The 18,757-nt window shown below is 35.0% G+C and overlaps 1 protein-coding gene across 1 annotated transcript in view; it reads left to right on the top strand.

Moving 5' to 3' along the window:
- Positions 1 to 18,757, top strand: part of NAALAD2 (N-acetylated alpha-linked acidic dipeptidase 2) — a 61,073-nt gene that overhangs the window by 11,559 nt on the left and 30,757 nt on the right. Inside the window, exons 4-11 of the mRNA XM_030330944.1 lie at positions 1,376 to 1,477; positions 4,044 to 4,169; positions 5,873 to 6,059; positions 10,122 to 10,215; positions 11,451 to 11,549; positions 16,053 to 16,138; positions 16,424 to 16,543; positions 16,649 to 16,731. Of these exons, the coding sequence (XP_030186804.1) occupies positions 1,376 to 1,477; positions 4,044 to 4,169; positions 5,873 to 6,059; positions 10,122 to 10,215; positions 11,451 to 11,549; positions 16,053 to 16,138; positions 16,424 to 16,543; positions 16,649 to 16,731 (897 nt within the window). The remainder of the gene's footprint in view (positions 1 to 1,375; positions 1,478 to 4,043; positions 4,170 to 5,872; positions 6,060 to 10,121; positions 10,216 to 11,450; positions 11,550 to 16,052; positions 16,139 to 16,423; positions 16,544 to 16,648; positions 16,732 to 18,757) is intronic.

Below are 18,757 nucleotides of genomic sequence, written 5' to 3'. Positions count from 1 at the left end.
AGAAAAGTTGATAGGTACAAACTAATTATTCAGTGTCTACTGTATGTTAGGCACGGTGCTAAGTCTTGAAGCCAGAATGAAGTCTAGGAACATGGTCTCTTTGCTTTAAGTAAGGTATGGCAGACGTTGGAACACATCATTTTAAGTTAATACGGTAAGTGTTAGGAAGAGTATGGTTTCGGTTCTTTACACAGAAAAGGTTCACTTAGCCAGACACGGACTTAGAGAAGGCTTTCTGAAAGCAGGCCTCCATGATATGTGAGTTATGAAAGATCCGAAGGGGTTAACCACATGAAAAATCAAAGTAAAAGAATTCTAGGCAGAAGAGAAAGTTAAGGCAAAGGTTTGGAGACCTATACTAGCTTAGTATTATTGAGGAACTTAAAATTTTTCTGTATTTCAAAAATGTAAAGTACGAAGTGGGCCACTGTAAGAGATAAACCAGGATAAATGTTTTGGGAACAGGTCATAAAAGGGCTTATACATTGTCGTAAGAGGCTTAGAATTCAACTTCAGTCAGTGAATACCATTTGCAAGTCCTAAGCAATGGAAGGATGTGACTAGAGAGGCATCTTTTAGATAGTTTAGGCTGTCTTCAGATTAGACCTTGACTAGGCAAGAAATTCAAATTGGAGTCTTAAGTTAATAGTCCAGGTGAAAAATGATGATTCCCTGAATCAGGATGTTAGCAGGAATGAGGAAGAGGGATGATCTAAGAAACAGTTAGAAAGCAATATTAGTAGGAATTGATTAGTGATTGACTGGAGGCAGGAGATGAAGACAGAGTTCAGGGTGACTCCTAGTGTTGGGAATGGGTTGCTGGCTACTGATGCTGCTGGTAATCGCAGGGAATGCCAAACCAGAAGTCAGCCTGGGGTGAGAGATAATAAATTCAAACTTTGACATACTGAGTTTGGACATCCAATCTGAAATAACCATCTGGCCCTTAAAAATACAAGTCTGGAAATATGGGTATTATAAGTATATTGGTTAAGGTTAAAACTTTGAGAGTCAATGAAATCTTACGGGAAGGGAGTATAAAATGAGGCAGACAGTGGACTGGGGATAAAACACAGAAAATATTATTTACATGGAATTGAAAGAAAAGGAGTCACTGGAAAAGGAGGAGGAGAACCATGAGGATGCCACCTTCAAAGCCCTGTTTTTGTATAGGAATTTCTAGTCACCTGAGATGACATTAATTTGCAGAGTTGCTACTATTTTGAAGGCAATAATAATGATAAAGCTCTTTTTCATTGTTGCCAGTAGAATTTACCTGTTTAATTATTGAATCTAGTTTCAGAATGCTTAATCTTGATAGTGGGGAAAATCTGGAATATTTCTCTCCAACTTCATGTGTTTCGATTCTCACTAGATTTTCAATACATCATACCTTGAGCCACCACCAGATGGATATGAGAATGTTGCAAACATTGTTCCACCATATAATGCTTTCTCAGCCCAAGGCATGCCAGAGGTAAAATAAGACTTTTTTTTTTTTTTTTTTTTTTTTTTTTTTACTAAACTCTTTAAACCTCCCTTTGTTATTTAAAGCCTATGTTGAGGACTAAAACTAAGGAGAAAAGGCGAATCATACATGATCCATACTTTGAGATTCAGTGCTATGAGCACCCTGTGTAAAAATAGTTTAAGAAAAAGAAAAAAAAAGAGAAATACATAAAAATCAGAGCCTGATGAAGTGGATGCCACTCTGAAATGACAAGCTACTGAACATATCTTTAATTCAGTAATGTCAGTAGATGTTTTTTACAAGCTTTTTTCCTTTGTTCATAGTCTTTGTCATAGATTTATAGATTACACCACAGAAGTTATTAACTTAATACTATACTTGAAAATTAAACACGGTTGGGATTTCTTTTTTCTTTTAAAAATCCCCTTTATTTCACCCATCCCCCATCCATCTCCTCTCTGGCAACCGTCGGTTTGTTGTCTGTGTGTGAGTCTGTTTGTTTGTTCATTTTTGTTTAAATTCTGCATGTAAGTGAAATCATATGGTATTTGTCTTTCTCTGAATTCTCTTAACATAATACCCTATAGGTCTATCCATGTTATTGCAAATGGCAAGATCTCATTCCTTTTTCTGGCTAAGTAATGTTTCATTATATATATACACACACACACATTTATATATAATGTTCATCTGTCAGTGGACACTTGGGCTGCTTCCATACCGTGGCTCTTGTGAATAATGACTCAGTAAACATAAGGGTGCATGTATTTCTTTGAATTACGGGTTTTGTTTTCTTTGGGTAAATACCCAGTAGTATAATTACTGGATCATATGGTATTTCTGTTTTTAATTTTTTGAGGAACTTCCATGCTATTTTCCACAGTGGTTGTACCAATTTACATTCCCACTGATGGTACCTGAGGATTTCTTTTTCCTTTTGTGAACACTTGTTATTTCTCATTTTTTTGATACTAGCCATATCTGACACATATGAGGTAATATCTCATTATGGTTTTGATTTGCAATTCCCTGATGATTAGTAATGTTGAGAATGTTTTCATGAGTCTGTTGCCCATCTGTATGTGTTCTTTGGAAAATTGTCTATCAAGTCTTTTGCCCATTTTAATCAGATGATGTATGTATGTATTTATTTTTTGGTATAGAGTTGTATAAGGTCTTTACATATTTTGGATATTAATCCCTTACTGGATATATCACTTATAACTATCTTCACCCTTTTTAGTTTTTGTTTATGGTTTTATTAACTGTGCAAAAGCTTTTTATTTTGATGAAGTCCCAATGGTTTATTTTTGCTTTTGTTTCCCTTGCCCAAGGAGACATATCTAGAAATATATTGTTAAGGCTAATGCCAAAGAAATTACTCCCTATGCTTTCTTTTATGGGCTTTATGGTTTCAGGTCTCACATTTAGGTCTTTAATCCTTATTTAGTTTATTTTTGTGTGTGGTGTAAGAAAGTATCTTGGTTTCATTCTTTTGCATATAGTTGTCCATTTTTCCTAGCACCATCTATTGAAGAGACTGTCTTGACATTTTTGCCTCCTTTGTCATAGATTAATTGACTATGTAAGTGTGGGTTTATTTCTGGCCTCTATTCTGCTCCATTGATCTGTATGTCTGTTTGCATGCCAGTACCATGCTGTCTTGATGTAGTATATCTTGAAATTTAGGATTATGATTCCTCCAGCTTTGTTGTTCTCCTCATGCTTAGTTTGGTTATTCCAGGTCTTCTGTGGTTCCATACAAATTTTAGTATTATTTTTTGTAGTTCTGTGACAAGGCTGTTGGTATTTTGATAGAGATTGCATTGAATCTGTAGATTGCTTAGGGTAGTATTTTAATATTTTTCCAGTCTATGAGCATGGAGTGTCTTCATTCTTCTGTGTCATCTTCGGTTTCTTTTATCAGTATTTTACAGTTTTGGGCGGTAAAAGTCTTCCAACTCCTTGGTTAGATTTATTCCTAGGTATTTTATTATTTTTGGTGTAATTATAAATGGGATTGTTTAAAACATAGCTGGGATTTTTAAAATGACTTTAACTGGGGTGCCTGGGTGGCTCAGTTGGTTAAGGGTCCAACTTCAGCCTAGGTCATGATCTCGCTGTTCCTGAGTTTGAGCCCCGTATGGGGCTCTGTGCTGACAGCTCAGAGCCTGGAGCCTGTTTCAGATTCTGTGTCTCCCTCTCGCTCTCTGCCCCTCCCCCACTGACGCTCTGTCTTTGTCTCTCTCTCTCAAAAACAAACATTAAAAAAAAATTAAAAATAACATGACATTTATTTCCTGTGGCCCAGTGTATGCTGATAATCTCTTCAAAACAGAACACACTGGTTAAAGTGTAACATATTGGCTTTTTTTTTTTTTTAACTTCTCAAAGTATTGAAATATTTTCTAAAAACTTATACAGAATTAGCATGGATCTGTTTATTAAGCCCAAATCACGAAAGTTAACTTTTGATGATGTGGTATGGTGGAGCAAACTTATTGTTTGGTTTTCTCTTTAATTATAGCAGTATTACATATTTAATTTTTTTTTTTTTTAATTTTCCTTACAGGGAGATCTTATATATGTGAACTATGCTCGTACTGAAGATTTTTTCAAACTGGAAAGAGAGATGAACATCAATTGCAGTGGAAAGATTGTTATTGCAAGATATGGAAAAATCTTCAGAGGAAATAAAGTATTGTATCATTTGCTTTTCTAGAGGGAAGAGGATAGTATGTATCTTGTAAATGTAAATGATCAGCTTGTGTCATGTTTTCCAGAATTACCTCAATATACATATTAAAAGTTTTTCCCCCTATTGGCCATGGTAGCATAGGAAATCCCGTTTTTTTGTTAACCTCCCACATCAAGAAAGGGAAATTACTTTTATTATAGAAACAAAATCTGCTTTTCAAAAAATTTTGAAGGAAATTTTGTATGTAAGCTGAAAAATTAAAACTTCCTTGCATTACTCAGTTTCCTTGCCCAGACATGATCAATCGTAACAGCTTTTCTTAGAATATATGAATTCTGTGAAATATGAATATAAATATCTTTTTGTATGTACTAATTTTACATATATTATACATTTTTTAATAAAGATAGGATCATACAGTATATGTAGCTTTACTTTTTCACTCAGTTATAATACAAAGGTATTCCTCTAAGCTAACGCATTGAAAGTTGTATAATGTGTGGCTAAGAGTCTAGGACTCTAGATCCATACCACATGGGGTCTAGTCTAGGCTGTTTTCTAGATCTTTTACTGCAAGCAAGTTATTTAACCTTTCTCTGCCAATGTTTCCTCGTATATAAAGTGAAATTAGTGCTATCACTTTAGAATGCTTACTGAGATGAAATTATTTTGTTTGAAAGCACTTACGATAGTGACTGGTACTTAGCTAATTACAAATACCTGGCTTCTTATTAAGTAAATATCTCATTCTAGATAGGTGCATAATACTTTATATAAGTATTATGCATGCATAAGACTTGATAAGCAGTTTAACTATTCCCGTGTTGACAGATGCTTGGCTTGAATTTATTACTATTACAAATAATTACATTGTGAACATCTTTGTCCATAAACACTGGAACATTTAGGTAAAGACTTTTGTAGTATAGATTCCTAGAAATTGAATGGCTGAATCAACATGTATGTTCTTTCAAAATTTTGAAAGCCATCATCAAATTGCCTTCAAAAAAGTTGTGACAGATTTCATTCACATTCATATTGTAAGAATGATTTCTGAATATTGGAATGTGTTTTAGTTAATCAAGACTGATGGTTATCTATCTTTTGCTATAATACTTCTGATAGTGAAGAATTCAGAATCTTGCTTGGAAAGGTTTTCCTGTTTGTGGTCAGTTTGGATTGTTAAAAAATGTTTACAGAACACGATGGGCAATTTTTCACACACTACAACTATTTTGTATAGAACTTTAAATTAGTTTAGTTCTACAAATATTTGTATGATGTGCCAGACTTGGAGGGCGGGTAGTTAAAAGTGAATTAAGACATGGTCCCTTTTCTAAAACCACCCTCAGTCTAGCAGGGGAGAAAGATATTTTAAAGATATTTAAAATACTATGGCCCATCCTGTAACAGAGATGTGTACAAAATAGAAGAGGCAGAAAGAAGGGAGACATTAATTTTGTGGTTTTAGGGACAATCGGAATGTTTAAAAGAAGAGACAGTCACTTATTTGGAGTTGTATAGAGTAAATGAGAGTTGTTTGCTCTCCCAGGGGAGAAATTGTATTCAAGACATAAAGGATTGAATGTGTAACAGCATGACAGAAAGCAGTGCCTTAAGTTTCCTTACATTGTTAAATTGATTTTCACCTAGATGAATTAATTTGCCAGTACTACTTTATGGTTTGCACATTGCCCCTGCAGGTTAAAAATGCCATGTTAGCAGGAGCCATAGGCATCATCTTGTACTCCGATCCAGCTGACTACTTTGCCCCTGGGGTACAGCCATATCCTAAAGGATGGAACCTTCCTGGAACTGCAGTGCAGAGAGGGAATGTGTTAAATTTGAATGGTGCTGGTGACCCGCTCACTCCAGGCTATCCAGCTAAAGGTAATGGATGGGCCTGTCATGGTCCACCTATTTTTACAAAAATATTACTTGCCCTTTTAGAAGACATAAAAGCAAACATCTATAGGATAACCTTAAAACTGTATGTAATTGTAATGTTTTGGATTACTGTTGCTAGGAATTCAAAAACCTTTCCCTCGTATTACTTTTTTTTTTAATTTTTAAATTTTTATTTTTTTAATGTTTGTTTATTTTTGGGAGAGCAGTGGGGGGAGAGGGGTGGAGAGCAGAGAGAGAGAGACACAGAATGCAAAGCAGCCTCCAGGCTCTGAGCTGTCAGCACAGAGCCTGACGTGGGGCTTGAACCCATGAACCATGAGATCATGACCCAAGCCAAAGTTGGCACTCAACTGACTGAGCCACCCAGGCCCCCCTCCCTTGTGTTACTTTTGTTTCAAATTTCCATGAGGTGTGGACATGGAGAGGGAAGGGTGGTTGAATTTCTCTTTAAATTTTTTTTTTTTTTTTTTTTTTTTTTTGAGAGAGAGATGGGGCACAAGCAGGGGAGGGGCAGAGAGAGAGAGAGGGAGACACAGAATCTAAATCAGGCTCCAGGCTCCAAGGTGTCAGCAGAGAGCCCAATGGGGGGCTCAAGCTCATGAAGATCATGAGCTCAGAGATCATGACCTGAGCCAAAGTCAGCTGCTCAACCTACTGAGCCACCCAGGCACCTCAATTTCTCTCTACTTTTTTTTTTTTTAATTTTTTTTTTAATGTTTATTTATTTTTGAGAGACACAGTGACAGAGTGAGAGCAGGGGAGGGGCAGAGAGAGACGTAGACACAGAATCCAAAGCAGGCTCCAGGTTCTGGGCTATCAGCACAGAGCCCAAAGTGGGGCTTGAACCCACGAACTGTTAGATCATGACCTGAGCTGAAGCTGGACGCTTAACCGACTGAGCCACCCAGGTACCCCTCTCTCTACTTTTAATAGAGGTCCAGAACCACAGGTCCCCATACCCAAAGTAACATTGCTTTTACCAAACTAGGACTTTGGTTTTCTGAATTGCTTACTGATTTTATCCTTCTTTAGATGATACATTTGTATTTTTTTTAAATACCAATAAGTTTTTGATGTTGTTTAATATGTAAAATGTAAAACGTTTTGACATCTGTGTAACTACCTCCACAATTAAGATAATGAACAGATCCATTATCCCAGAGTTTTCACTTATCTCTTTGTAATGCTTTCCTCTCAACCCTTCCTCACCCACTCCTTGCCAATTCCTAGGCAATCACTGATCTGCTTTCTGTCGGCATAATTATTTTGAGATCCATCCACATTTACGTCTGTGTCAATATTTCATTCTTTTTTATGCTATGTAGTATTTCACTGAATACACTATAGCTTGTTTATTCATTTATTTGTTGATGGATATTTGGATTGTTTTTAGTTTAGGGACTCCTGTATATAAAGCTACTATGAACAGTTGTATAGAAGTCTTTACATGTACATATGCTTTTAGTTCTCATGGATAAATCTATAGAAATGCAATGGCTGGATAATATGATGCATATTTAACCTTTGAAGAAATTTTCAAATTGTTTTCCAAAGTGGTTGTACCATTTTACACCCTAGCATCAGTGTGTGAGTATTCCAGTTACTATACCCTTGCTACATTTAGTTTGGTCAGTCTTTTTGATTTTACATTCTAATAGAGAATCCTCCAACTTACTTTTTTTTTTTTTCCCCAAAGTTTTGGGGCCATTCTAGGTCCTTTCCATGTGAATTTTAGAACAAGCTTATTTCCACTGAAAACGCTCCTGGGAATTTGAGATTGAATTAAATCTATATGTCAGTTTGGGTAGAATTGACATTTTAGAAGATACTAAATATTTTGATCTATGCACATGACACAACTCTTCGATTACTTAGGTATTATTTATCTCAGCATGTTTGTAGTTTTATTGTACAGATCCTGTCTTTCACATTTATCCATATGCATTTTCTAGTTTTATGCCTTTTAAAAACACATTTTAAATTTCAATGTCCATACACTTATTGCTAGTAAATAGAAATGCTTTGTATTTCTAGAAGAAATACATTGATCTTGTGTCCTGCAAACTTGTTAAACTTAGTAGTTCTAGCAGATTTCTGTAGATACTATCAGTCTTTACACAGATGATCATGTTTTCTGAGAATACATTTTATTTCTTTGTTTCCAGTATGGATGCCTTTTGCTTTTTAGTATACTGGCTAGTACCTCTCCTACACTGCTGAAAAAAGTTGTTTAGAGGAGATACCTTTCCCTTTGCTCCTGCCTCAAGGAGAAAAAAAATCCAGTGTTTTCTTCTTAAGTCTGATATTGCTGTAGATATTTTTTATCGATGTTTTTTGTCAGGTTGACAAAAGTTGTCAGGTTTGTCAGGAAGTTTACTTCTAATGTGCTAAGAGCCTTTATCTTAGCACATTTACCTAGGAATGTACAATGGATTTTGTCAAATGCTTTTACCGAGTCTTGAGATGATAATAAGTTCTATTAATTTTGTTAAGTTATACTCGTAAACTTTTGAATGTTAAACCAACCCTGCCATCCTGGGATAAACTCTACTTGAACACAGTGCATTATCCTTTTGTTAAGAATATCTTTCATGAGGAGTATTGGCCTATGGATTTATTTTCTTGTGTATTTCTATCTCATTTTGGTTTCAGAGTAATGTTGGCCTCATGGGATGAGTTGGGAACTATTTCATCTTTTTTTAAAAAGGAGTTTATATATAATGGGTTTGATTTTTGCCTGTAAACATTCAGTAGAACTCCCTAGCAAATATATCTGGGCCTGAAGTTTTGTTTTATAGGAATGTTTTTAACTACAAATTCAATTTTTTAAACAGATATGTGGCTAGTTAGGTTGTCCATTTATTCTTGAGTGAGCTTTGGTAGTTTGTCTCCTAAGGATTTTGTCCATTTCATCTAAGTTGTTAAATTTAATAGAGTTGTTCATAATCTTCTCGGTCTGTGTGTGTGTGTGTGTGTGTGTGTGTACATACATGTACAAGTATGCTGTTCTTTATTCCTGATTGTGGCAATTTTTTTTTCTTTTTTTCCTGAACTGTCTTGCTAAAGGTTGATCAGCTTTATTGATATTCTCAAAGCACCGGCTTTGGATTTTATTAATAATTGCTACCATTTTTCTATTTCATATTTCTTACTTTTCTGCTCTGATCTTTATTATGTCCTTTCCCTGCTTATTTTTGCCTCATTTGCTCTTCTTTTCTAGTTTGTCAAGGTGGAATCTGATGTCATTTTTTTTTTTCAATGTTTATTTATTTTTGGGACAGAGAGAGACAGAGCATGAACGGGGGAGGGGCAGAGAGAGAGGAAGACACAGAATCGGAAACAGGCTCCAGGCTCTGAGCCATCAGCCCAGAGCCTGACGCGGGGCTCGAACTCACGGACCGCGAGATCGTGACCTGGCTGAAGTCGGACGCTTAACTGACTGCGCCACCCAGGCGCCCCTGATGTCATTTGATTGAAACCTTCCTTTGTTTCTAAGATGGGTGTTTTAGTGCTGTACAACTATTTTGGCTGGAAGCCAAAGTCCCAGTGAGGTTGTAAGTCTGACCATAGGTTTCAGTCTTCCTTTAAAGAGAATATTGTATTACTATTTGAATAGGATCTTTATTTTTCCCAAGATCTCATAAGTTCCCTTTAATTTTTTTTCAGTTATATCTAGTTTCAGAATTTGGGACACATTTTCCAGGCAATTGGTTAACTGAGGCTTCTTTAAGAAGGATTCAAGATATCCTTGAAGAAATAAAATATTCTTCTAAAATTCAAGAGAAATACATGAAGTGTCAAAACAAATTTGGAAATTTTTAATCTCAATGATTGATTTTACATTAAAATATAAATGATTTAGTTTCTTACTGTTGAATAAAATAGGCCATGTTAGGCAAAACAATCATTGGCTTGGAGAGAACTTTCAGTTTTTGATATAACTTCAAACATGTAATAGATCTGCAATAGTAATAAAAGAAATTTCTTTATACCCTTGGCTCAGATTCTTCAGTTATTTTCAATTTACCTTATTGATTTCTGCAGAGTACACTTTTAGACTTGATGTCAAAGAAGGAGTGGGAATCCCCAAGATCCCTGTACATCCTATTGGGTATAATGATGCAGAAGTATTGTTACGGTATGTTTTTTTAATTGGATAGATTAAGATATGTTGTCCTAATATGTCCATTTTCTCATCTAAAATCAATGTAATCTAATTATGTTGAAAGTTAAGTCTGGTTGTACACCTGAAACCAATGTTATGTGTCACTTATATCTCACTAAAATTTTTTTAAGTAAAAATTCAGGAAACATAGTAGGAAAATGAGTTAAAAAAAAGAAAAGTCTTGTGTCAAGATTCTTCTGAAGTAGGAATAACAGAGCACAGCAAGAAATGGCAAGAAACTATTAGTTTACTACAAATGAAAGTCTCAAGTGCAAAACTGTCCAAAGATAGAAAAATACTGATTGGAAATTTTTCAAGTAGTTGGATTTTCTTAGGTATTAATTTGGTGTTTATACCTGACCTGTATTTTAAAAATATTATAATGTCCACTACTTATTAGATTTGTGAACTTGGACCAGCTACTTAATCTTTCTCTGATTCAGTTTCCTTGTCTGTGAAATGAGGATAGTAATTGTTTCTCCCTGATAGAGTTTTTAGGAGGAGGAGATGAGATCAAGTAATGAAGTATCTAGAATACAGTAAATATTTAATTAATGTTTGCTATTCTTGCATTCTGTTACTGATGTTCTTTTACAAACATCCAGACTTTTTTTTTTTTAAGATGTTTATACCAATACAATTAGTGATTGCTTTATGAGTACCTACTAGATAATCAGCGCCTCTAGAAATTAATTTATTCTCCTTAACACAGTCATGAATTTCCTATTTTCAGTATTTCTTAAAAAAAAAATCTTTAATGTTTGTTTATTTTCGAGCACGAGTGGGGGAGGGGCAGAGAAAGACACAGAATCCGAAGCAGGCTCTAGGCTCCAGGCTGTCAGCCCAGAGCCTGTGGTGGGTCTCGAATTCACAAATCATGAGATCATGACCTGAGCTGAAGTCAGTATTTTCAGTATTTCTTAATCTTAAGTCTTCACTAGTCAAAAGTAAAGAGGCCGATGCTTCTCATTTCCTCTCCCTATCTTTTTCCTTAAGCTGTCTTATCACAAACATATTAAATACTTTATCTCAATTATGGCTTTCTCGGTAAAATGTCAGTTCCCCAAGGAGAGGGAACGTTAGCAGTACCTAGCTCAATAAATATTTGTTAAATGTATGATGAAATATCTCATTGTCAGACTTCATGATTTCTTCTAAGAAACTGTGACGTCAGCCTTCTTTCTGTCATTTTCATTTTCTCTCGACAGTCACATGGGAGGAACTGCTCCACCAGATGACAGCTGGAAGGGAAGTCTTAATGTGGATTACAACATTGGGCCTGGCTTTGCAGGGCATGATTCCTTCAGGTAATTTTATATTACTTTAATAGACTGGAAAAGTTTTATATGTTTAATGGAAAAATGTCAAGATAACTGTTCTGCCAGGTAGCTTTTGCTTGTCTTTTTCTCATTTTTATAGTGAACAATTGATACTTACAGGGGTGCTTGGGTGGCTCCAACGTTGGATTTTGGCTCAGGTCATGATCTCACAGTTTGAGAGAACGAGCCCCGCCTTGAGCTCTGTGCTAGGCGTGGAGCCTGCTTGGGATTCTCTCTCTGCCCCTCCCCATTAGCTCATGCTGTCTCTTCCTCTCTCAAAATCAATAAATAAACATTTTTTAAAAATTGAAAAAAAGAAGTACTTACAGAGTGATGTACTGAATTATTATTCTTATAGTGATATCAGAACATTTGTTTTATAAAGTCTTAAACATGACTAAATTTGAGTTTAGTGTTTAACATTTAACTTCCTTTTTCACCTTAAGTTTTAGAACAATGTTTCAGATAACCCAGTATTTCAAATGTATAACATTTTGAAAGTTGCCTTAAGGGAAGGAGTACAAGAGAGGAGACAAAGGAGGGTAACATATACTGCTCACCTACTATGTAGGGTAAGCACATAACTATGGTAAGGCTCAATGCATTATCATTCTCACATGCACTATTGTAGAGGAGTGATCACAGAATATTTGTTCATTGAGCTTAAGTTATACAGAAAGGTTAAGTTGAACACTGGATCAAGGCAGGAAGGAAATTGCAGTTTAAAGAGATCATCTTGGGTAGAGTTGTGAAACAACATGGCATGATTACAACTTGAAGTAGCTTGATTTGCCTGAAAAAGAAAGGGAGATAGAACACTGATAAATCAGAGAACATATAGCTCTTTTTAATAAAATCAGTCTTGTTTGGTAACACGTTACCATAACAATGTGAAATTGGATTCTTAGTGGTTTTTAGTTTTTGTAAGAATTTTTCTCCAGAACTTTTAAGGTATTAGAAGTTTAATATTTTATTTTATGGGAATTTTAGAAATACTTTAAGTGCTTATTTATCTTTATAACTTAGAGCAGAGTTACTTTAATATAAGAGAGTTTATTATCTAATTTATTAATACCTTAACAGCAGCAGGAAAACCTAACATACACAATGAAAGATAAAGGCTATTTGTTTATTGAGTGTGAGCAGGGAAGAAGGGCAGAGGGAGAGAGAGAGAATCTCAAACAGGCTCCATTCTCAGCATGGAGCCTGATGCAGGCCTTGATCCCATGACTAAGGACCAAGACCTGAGCCAAAATCAAAAGTCAGACACTCAACCAACTAAGCTATCCAGGTGCCCCAACAAAGGCCTTTCTGATTTAGAAACAGAAACATGATGACACAGAGAACACAGAAAACCTACAGCTTCAGTTCTATAATTGTAGTTCAAGAGTAAATCATAAGCATACAAATCCCCTTGTCTAGATATCAAAAAGCTATTCTTCACCATGGGCACAAAATTATTAATTGATTTGAGCTCAAAATGAACAAATACACAAATAAAAATCTCTGTCATTTTTCACCCAGAAGAGTTCTTGACAATCTATTTACAGATATTCAACGTCACTTTTCACTCAGATAAGCCGTCTAGATTCTCTGTCATTTCTCACCCAGAAGAGCCCTTGACAATCTATTAATCCATTTACAGAGATTACCGAGTGACAAGACATGAAACCACATTCCTGGAGGGGGAGATGGGTGGGAGGATGGGCTAAACAGATGACGGGCATTAAGGAGGCACTTGTTGGGATGAGCACTGGGTGTTACATGCAAGTGATGAATCAATGGGTTCTACTCCTGAAATCCTGAAACGAATACTATACAGTATATTAAGTAACTTGAATTTAAATAAATACATTTTTAAAAAACACGTACAAAAAAACCCAAAACACGCAATTAGTAGGAAAAAGAGTATATAGTTAGAGATGCACAAAAAAGAGACAAACCAAGGAACAGACTTAACTATAGAGAACAAACTGATAGTTACCAGAGGGGAGGTAGTTTGGGGAGAATGGATGAAACAGGTGATGGGGTTAAAGAGTACACTCATCATGATGAACACCAAGTAATGTACAGAATTGTTAAATCACTGTATATTGTATGCCTGAAGCTAATATAACACCATATGTTAACTATACTGGAATTAAAAAAAAAAAAAAACTTAATAATAAAAAAAGCTAGAGTGGCACCTGGCTGGCTTAATCAGTAGAGCAGGAGACTTTTTGATCACGGGTCATGAGTTCAGGTCCCACGATGGGCATAGAGCTTACTTAAAAAAAGATAAAGTATAATTTTTAAAAAGTTGGAGATACAGATCATCAGCAGAGTTAAAATTCTGTCACTGCTTCTGATTTACCTCAGAGCCAAAAGAAGACATGTCTGGGTTTATGAGGTGAATCTGTGAGGTGAATCTATTGCACATCTCAATGGAACTTCCAAAAATGCTAAAGGATGATTTTTTTAAGTAAAACTATAATTCTCCTACAGATATAAAATGAACATGTGTCAAATATTTCATTTAATTCATTAATAAGGAAGCCGCAAAAGAGTTTAAGATGGTTCAAAGGAAAATTCAATGATACAAAAACAGAATGCTGAAATGAAAGTACATTACTCAATAGCAGAAAAACTTGTTTCTTCCACTCTGAAGGAATGAACTAAATATTCACTAGACAGATTGGGTGTTTCAGTCGATGTATTGTTTCTACAAATTAACCTCAATCTCTACAGAGTTGTGAAATCTTCTAATCAAAGACAGTGATAGGCAGAGGTAATTGATGGATGAGCTAAGGCCTTTCTTGCTTTTTCCTTAAAGGAGTTTATTCATTCATTTCACAAATATTTATTGAACATATACTATAACCTAGGTACTATTCAGCAGTGCACAAAACAGGCAAAATTCCCTCCCATGTGGGGCTTACATTGTCATTCATTTTTTTTTTTTTTTGAACATTATGAATTTGAAGTGATAGTAGGACAAATGGATATTCTTTTAGAAACTTCTGGAGTCAATGGTATTAAAACTAGGAAGACTTAAGGATTAAATATGTGGATAGTCTATTTTCAGGTTTTAATTAAAATAGATTTTTTTTTTCTGGGGTGCCTGGGTGGCTCAGTCAGTTGAGCGTCCGACTTCGGCTCAGGTCATGTTCTCACAGTTCATGGGTTCGAGCCCCAAGTCGGGCCCTGTGTTGACAGCTTGGAGCCTGGAGCCTGCTTTAGATTCATTGTCTCCCTCCTCTCTGCCCCTAGCCCACTCGCATTCTGTCTCTGTCTCTCTCAAAAATAAATACACATTAAAAAAATTTTTTTTGAATAGATTTTTTTTCCTCATTCCTCATTTGTAACATTTGTATTTTCTTCATTTAATGACATAGTATCAATGGCTTGGGGTTTCTTACTAATCTTGGGCTTCTATTTTTAGATATACATGCTAAAAGTGTTTCTGCTTTTTTGCTATTAGTTTTCATCTATTTGATATTTTAAATGAACATTTAAAAATATTTTTTTATCTGAATATGCATTCAGAAACACAATATACTTCTGGTGGGGAAAAACCAGAATCTGCAGTTAGCAATGTAAAGGTTTTGACAACCTCTTAATTCCTCCATTCATAAATAAACATAAATTAGAAACTGCTGAGATTCCTCTATCTACCCCACCCCCCAAGGATAAAGATTTATTTTGTTTACTTCTGAAAAAAATGGCTCAGCATTTTCCCATATCATTTTGGGTTCATAAAATGTGAATGGCTTTTTTGTTTGTTTGTTTTTCTATTTGAGCTTGATTGAATTTTCCTTTGAGTTATAATTTGGGAAGTTGTATTTCATGAACGGATATTTAAAACGCTGGCCCAAATCAGAATCAACAGTGATGGGCTAGAAAAGTTTCATCATACAGTTGTCTTGTGCATTTTAGCAGGTGCTTCCCAAATTCCTATTTCCTTCCCAAATTTGCCATGTTTCTTTTTGGCAGCTCTCAGCCAGCTATTTAACAATGTACTGACTGAATAACCTTGAAGAAAGGTCAATAACCTTGAAGAAAGTTACTCACCAGCAGGAATTAATGTAAATACGAAGACCTACTTAAAAAATGCTTATTTGTTCTTTAACACATAATTGGCTGTCTTATTTTTGTAATTCATACAGTATACTTACAAAGTTTAGAATGAATATCCAAGACATTTTGAATAAGTATTTTGGACTTTATTAACAATATAGCTTTGTGGGAGGAGTAATAAAAAATATTGACATTCTATTTTCAAAATCTGACTTCAAGCATGCTTAAGTACTTAGGAGTAAAATACATTAACCATTTGCAAATTTCACACATCAAGAATATTAATGATTATAGAATTTAGGTTGTGGATGTATGGGAATTCATTGACTTATTAGAGTTTTCTGTAATTTTGAGATTTTTCATAATTAAACGTTGGAACAAAACTGTTAGACATAATGCTCTACGTGAAGTAATTTATTCCCTTTGTAATCCTAGGAAGGTTAGAATGGATGTTCATAACACCAATAAAATTACAAGGATTTATAATGTAATTGGAACAATCAGAGGATCTGTGGAACCTGGTGAGTATGAATTTTTTAAACACTTCATTTTCACAAAGATTAAAAGAGTAAGAGATAAAAACCTTTAGTCAATAATTCTTTATTTCCCTTGAGTGATTAGAGACAACTACATTTGAAAAAAAAAAAATTGCACAACGCTAAAAGAAACCTGTACTTTATAAGTGTTGATTTTTTTTTTTTCTATAGAAGAAACACAACCAAAAGGGAGTTTAATTTAAAGACACAAGTCACAAGTATTTGTAAGGTATTCAAAATTGTAGTTCTTTTGAACACATTATTTTCCAGACAGGTATGTTATTCTAGGAGGTCATCGGGACTCCTGGGTGTTTGGAGCTATTGACCCAACCAGTGGAGCTGCTGTTTTGCAAGAAATTGTCCAGAGTTTTGGAAAACTGATGGGTAGAGGTAAATGATGTTTCTTTGGTAGTTGATGACAAAACATGACTCACTTAATTTTCCTCTATTTTTAGGCACATGCGCCTAATTAATGTATGTTAACAATGGTTGCAGGCTGGAGACCTAGAAGAACAATCATTTTTGCCAGCTGGGATGCAGAAGAATTTGGGCTGCTGGGCTCCACAGAATGGGCTGAGGTAAATATGGCCGGAGGTTCTTGTTCTTGATCAACAGGGAAACAAATACATGTATTTCAGGGTGATCACAGATAGATTCCATTAGCTAAAAATGGTTTTAGTTTGGAGAAAGACTCAAAAATTTAAGAAATTTTGTAAATGGAATTATTCTAGTAAATTGCCTTTCTGATTCCAGATATTTATTTCTTCTTTAGGTATGATTTATTTCATTTCACACTGGTCCCAGATGCTTTATCTTTAAGTGTCTCTCCTAGACACCCTTCTTTCATCTTCCCTTAGCCTCCATATTGAGTAAGTTCTTTAACATACAAGGTAAGGCCACACATTTTTGTCAAGACATGAACACTGTATACTTGCTTTACCTGCACCATCTATTTATCTTTGGGTTGATATTTTATAGAATTGTTTTGAATATTGTTTTGAAAATATAGAAATATTTTGAAATAACGTGAATGAAATAAACGTGGGGGTGAAATCATATAGTTATTTCTCTGCTTTCTTATCCGTATATTCAATTGACATGGCAAAGTTTTGTTATCATTTTGGTAATTATCAGTATGCATTTTGGAAGTAGACTGTTCATTTGGATGAATCAAATTTCCTCTACTTTAAAAAATGCAAATTCTTGTGAATACATGTGTATATAAATACGTGACTCTGTTTCTCTAATTTTACCAACTTAAAGATCAAAAAAATCTCAGATATAAAATAAAACATGTACTTCACATTAATCTAAATAAATCGGGGTTAAAAGACAATTTCAACACTGTTAATTCATGATAATATTCAGCAGCATACCTTTCTTAAAAATAGTTAAGGAATCTTTATTTCTACTCAAAATGTTATAATGGAAACTGACTCTATCTATAGAAGAGACAGCTACTATTTGGCCATTGTGGGCAAGGGGAGAGAGGAAATAGTCCTCACTTGTGCCATAACCACTCACAGCTTTACATTTTTTATTATAATATATTCTATTTATTTAATTTAAGTTTATTTATTTTGAGAGAGAGAGAGAGAGAGAGCATGCATACTCAAGAGCAGGGGAAGAGTAGAGAGAGAAGGAGAGAGAGAGGGGAAAGAATGAGAACATAACCCAAACTAGGCTCTGCACTGCCAGCATGGAGACCAGTGCGGGGTTTGAAATCACGAACCGTGAGATCATGACCTAAGGCAAAACCAAGAGTCAGATGCTCAACTGGCTGAGCCACCCAAGTGCCCCTATTCTTCTTTTAAATTTAAGTATAGTTGACATACAGTATTAGTTTCGGGCACACAAACTGTGGATTGATAATTTTATACATTATTCAGTGCTTGCCACAATAAGTGTAGTTACTACCATCTATCACCGTACAAAGTTATTATAATATTATTGACTATGCTGTACTTTACATTCATGACTTGTTTATTATTTATAACTGGAAGTTTGTACCTCTTAATCCCCTTCACCTATTTTGCCCATTTTCCCACTCCTCTCCCTTCTTGCAACCACTAGTTTTTTCTCTGTATTTATTAGCCTTTGTTTTTTGTTTGTTTTGTTTCTTAGATTCCACACATAAGTAAAATCATGTGGTATTTGTCTTTCTCTGACTTAATTCAGTTAGCATAATACCTCTTAGGTCCATCTATAGGTCCATCTACAATGTCACAAATGGCAAAATTTCATTCTTTTTTATGACTGAGTAGTATTCTCGTGTGAGTGTGTGTGTGTGTGTGTGTGTGTGTGTAGAGAGAGAGACACATCACATCTTCTTCATTCATCCCTTGATGGACACTTAGATTGCTTCCATATCTTGGCTATTATAAGTAATGATGTAATAAATACAGGGGTACATATATCTTTTTTAATTTGTGTTTTTATTTTCTTTGGATAAGTACCCACCAGTGGAATTTCTGGATCATATGGTAGTTCTATTTTTAATTCTCTGAGGAACTTCCACGCTGTCCTGTAGTGACTGCTCCAATTTCTTTTCCTACTACCAGTGCACAAGGGTTCCCTTTTGTCCACGTCCTCACCGATACTTGT

This window comes from Lynx canadensis, chromosome D1, assembly GCF_007474595.2.
Source record: "Lynx canadensis isolate LIC74 chromosome D1, mLynCan4.pri.v2, whole genome shotgun sequence".
NCBI lineage: Eukaryota > Metazoa > Chordata > Mammalia > Carnivora > Felidae > Lynx > Lynx canadensis.
This window is presented reverse-complemented; position numbering and strand designations above follow the sequence as displayed.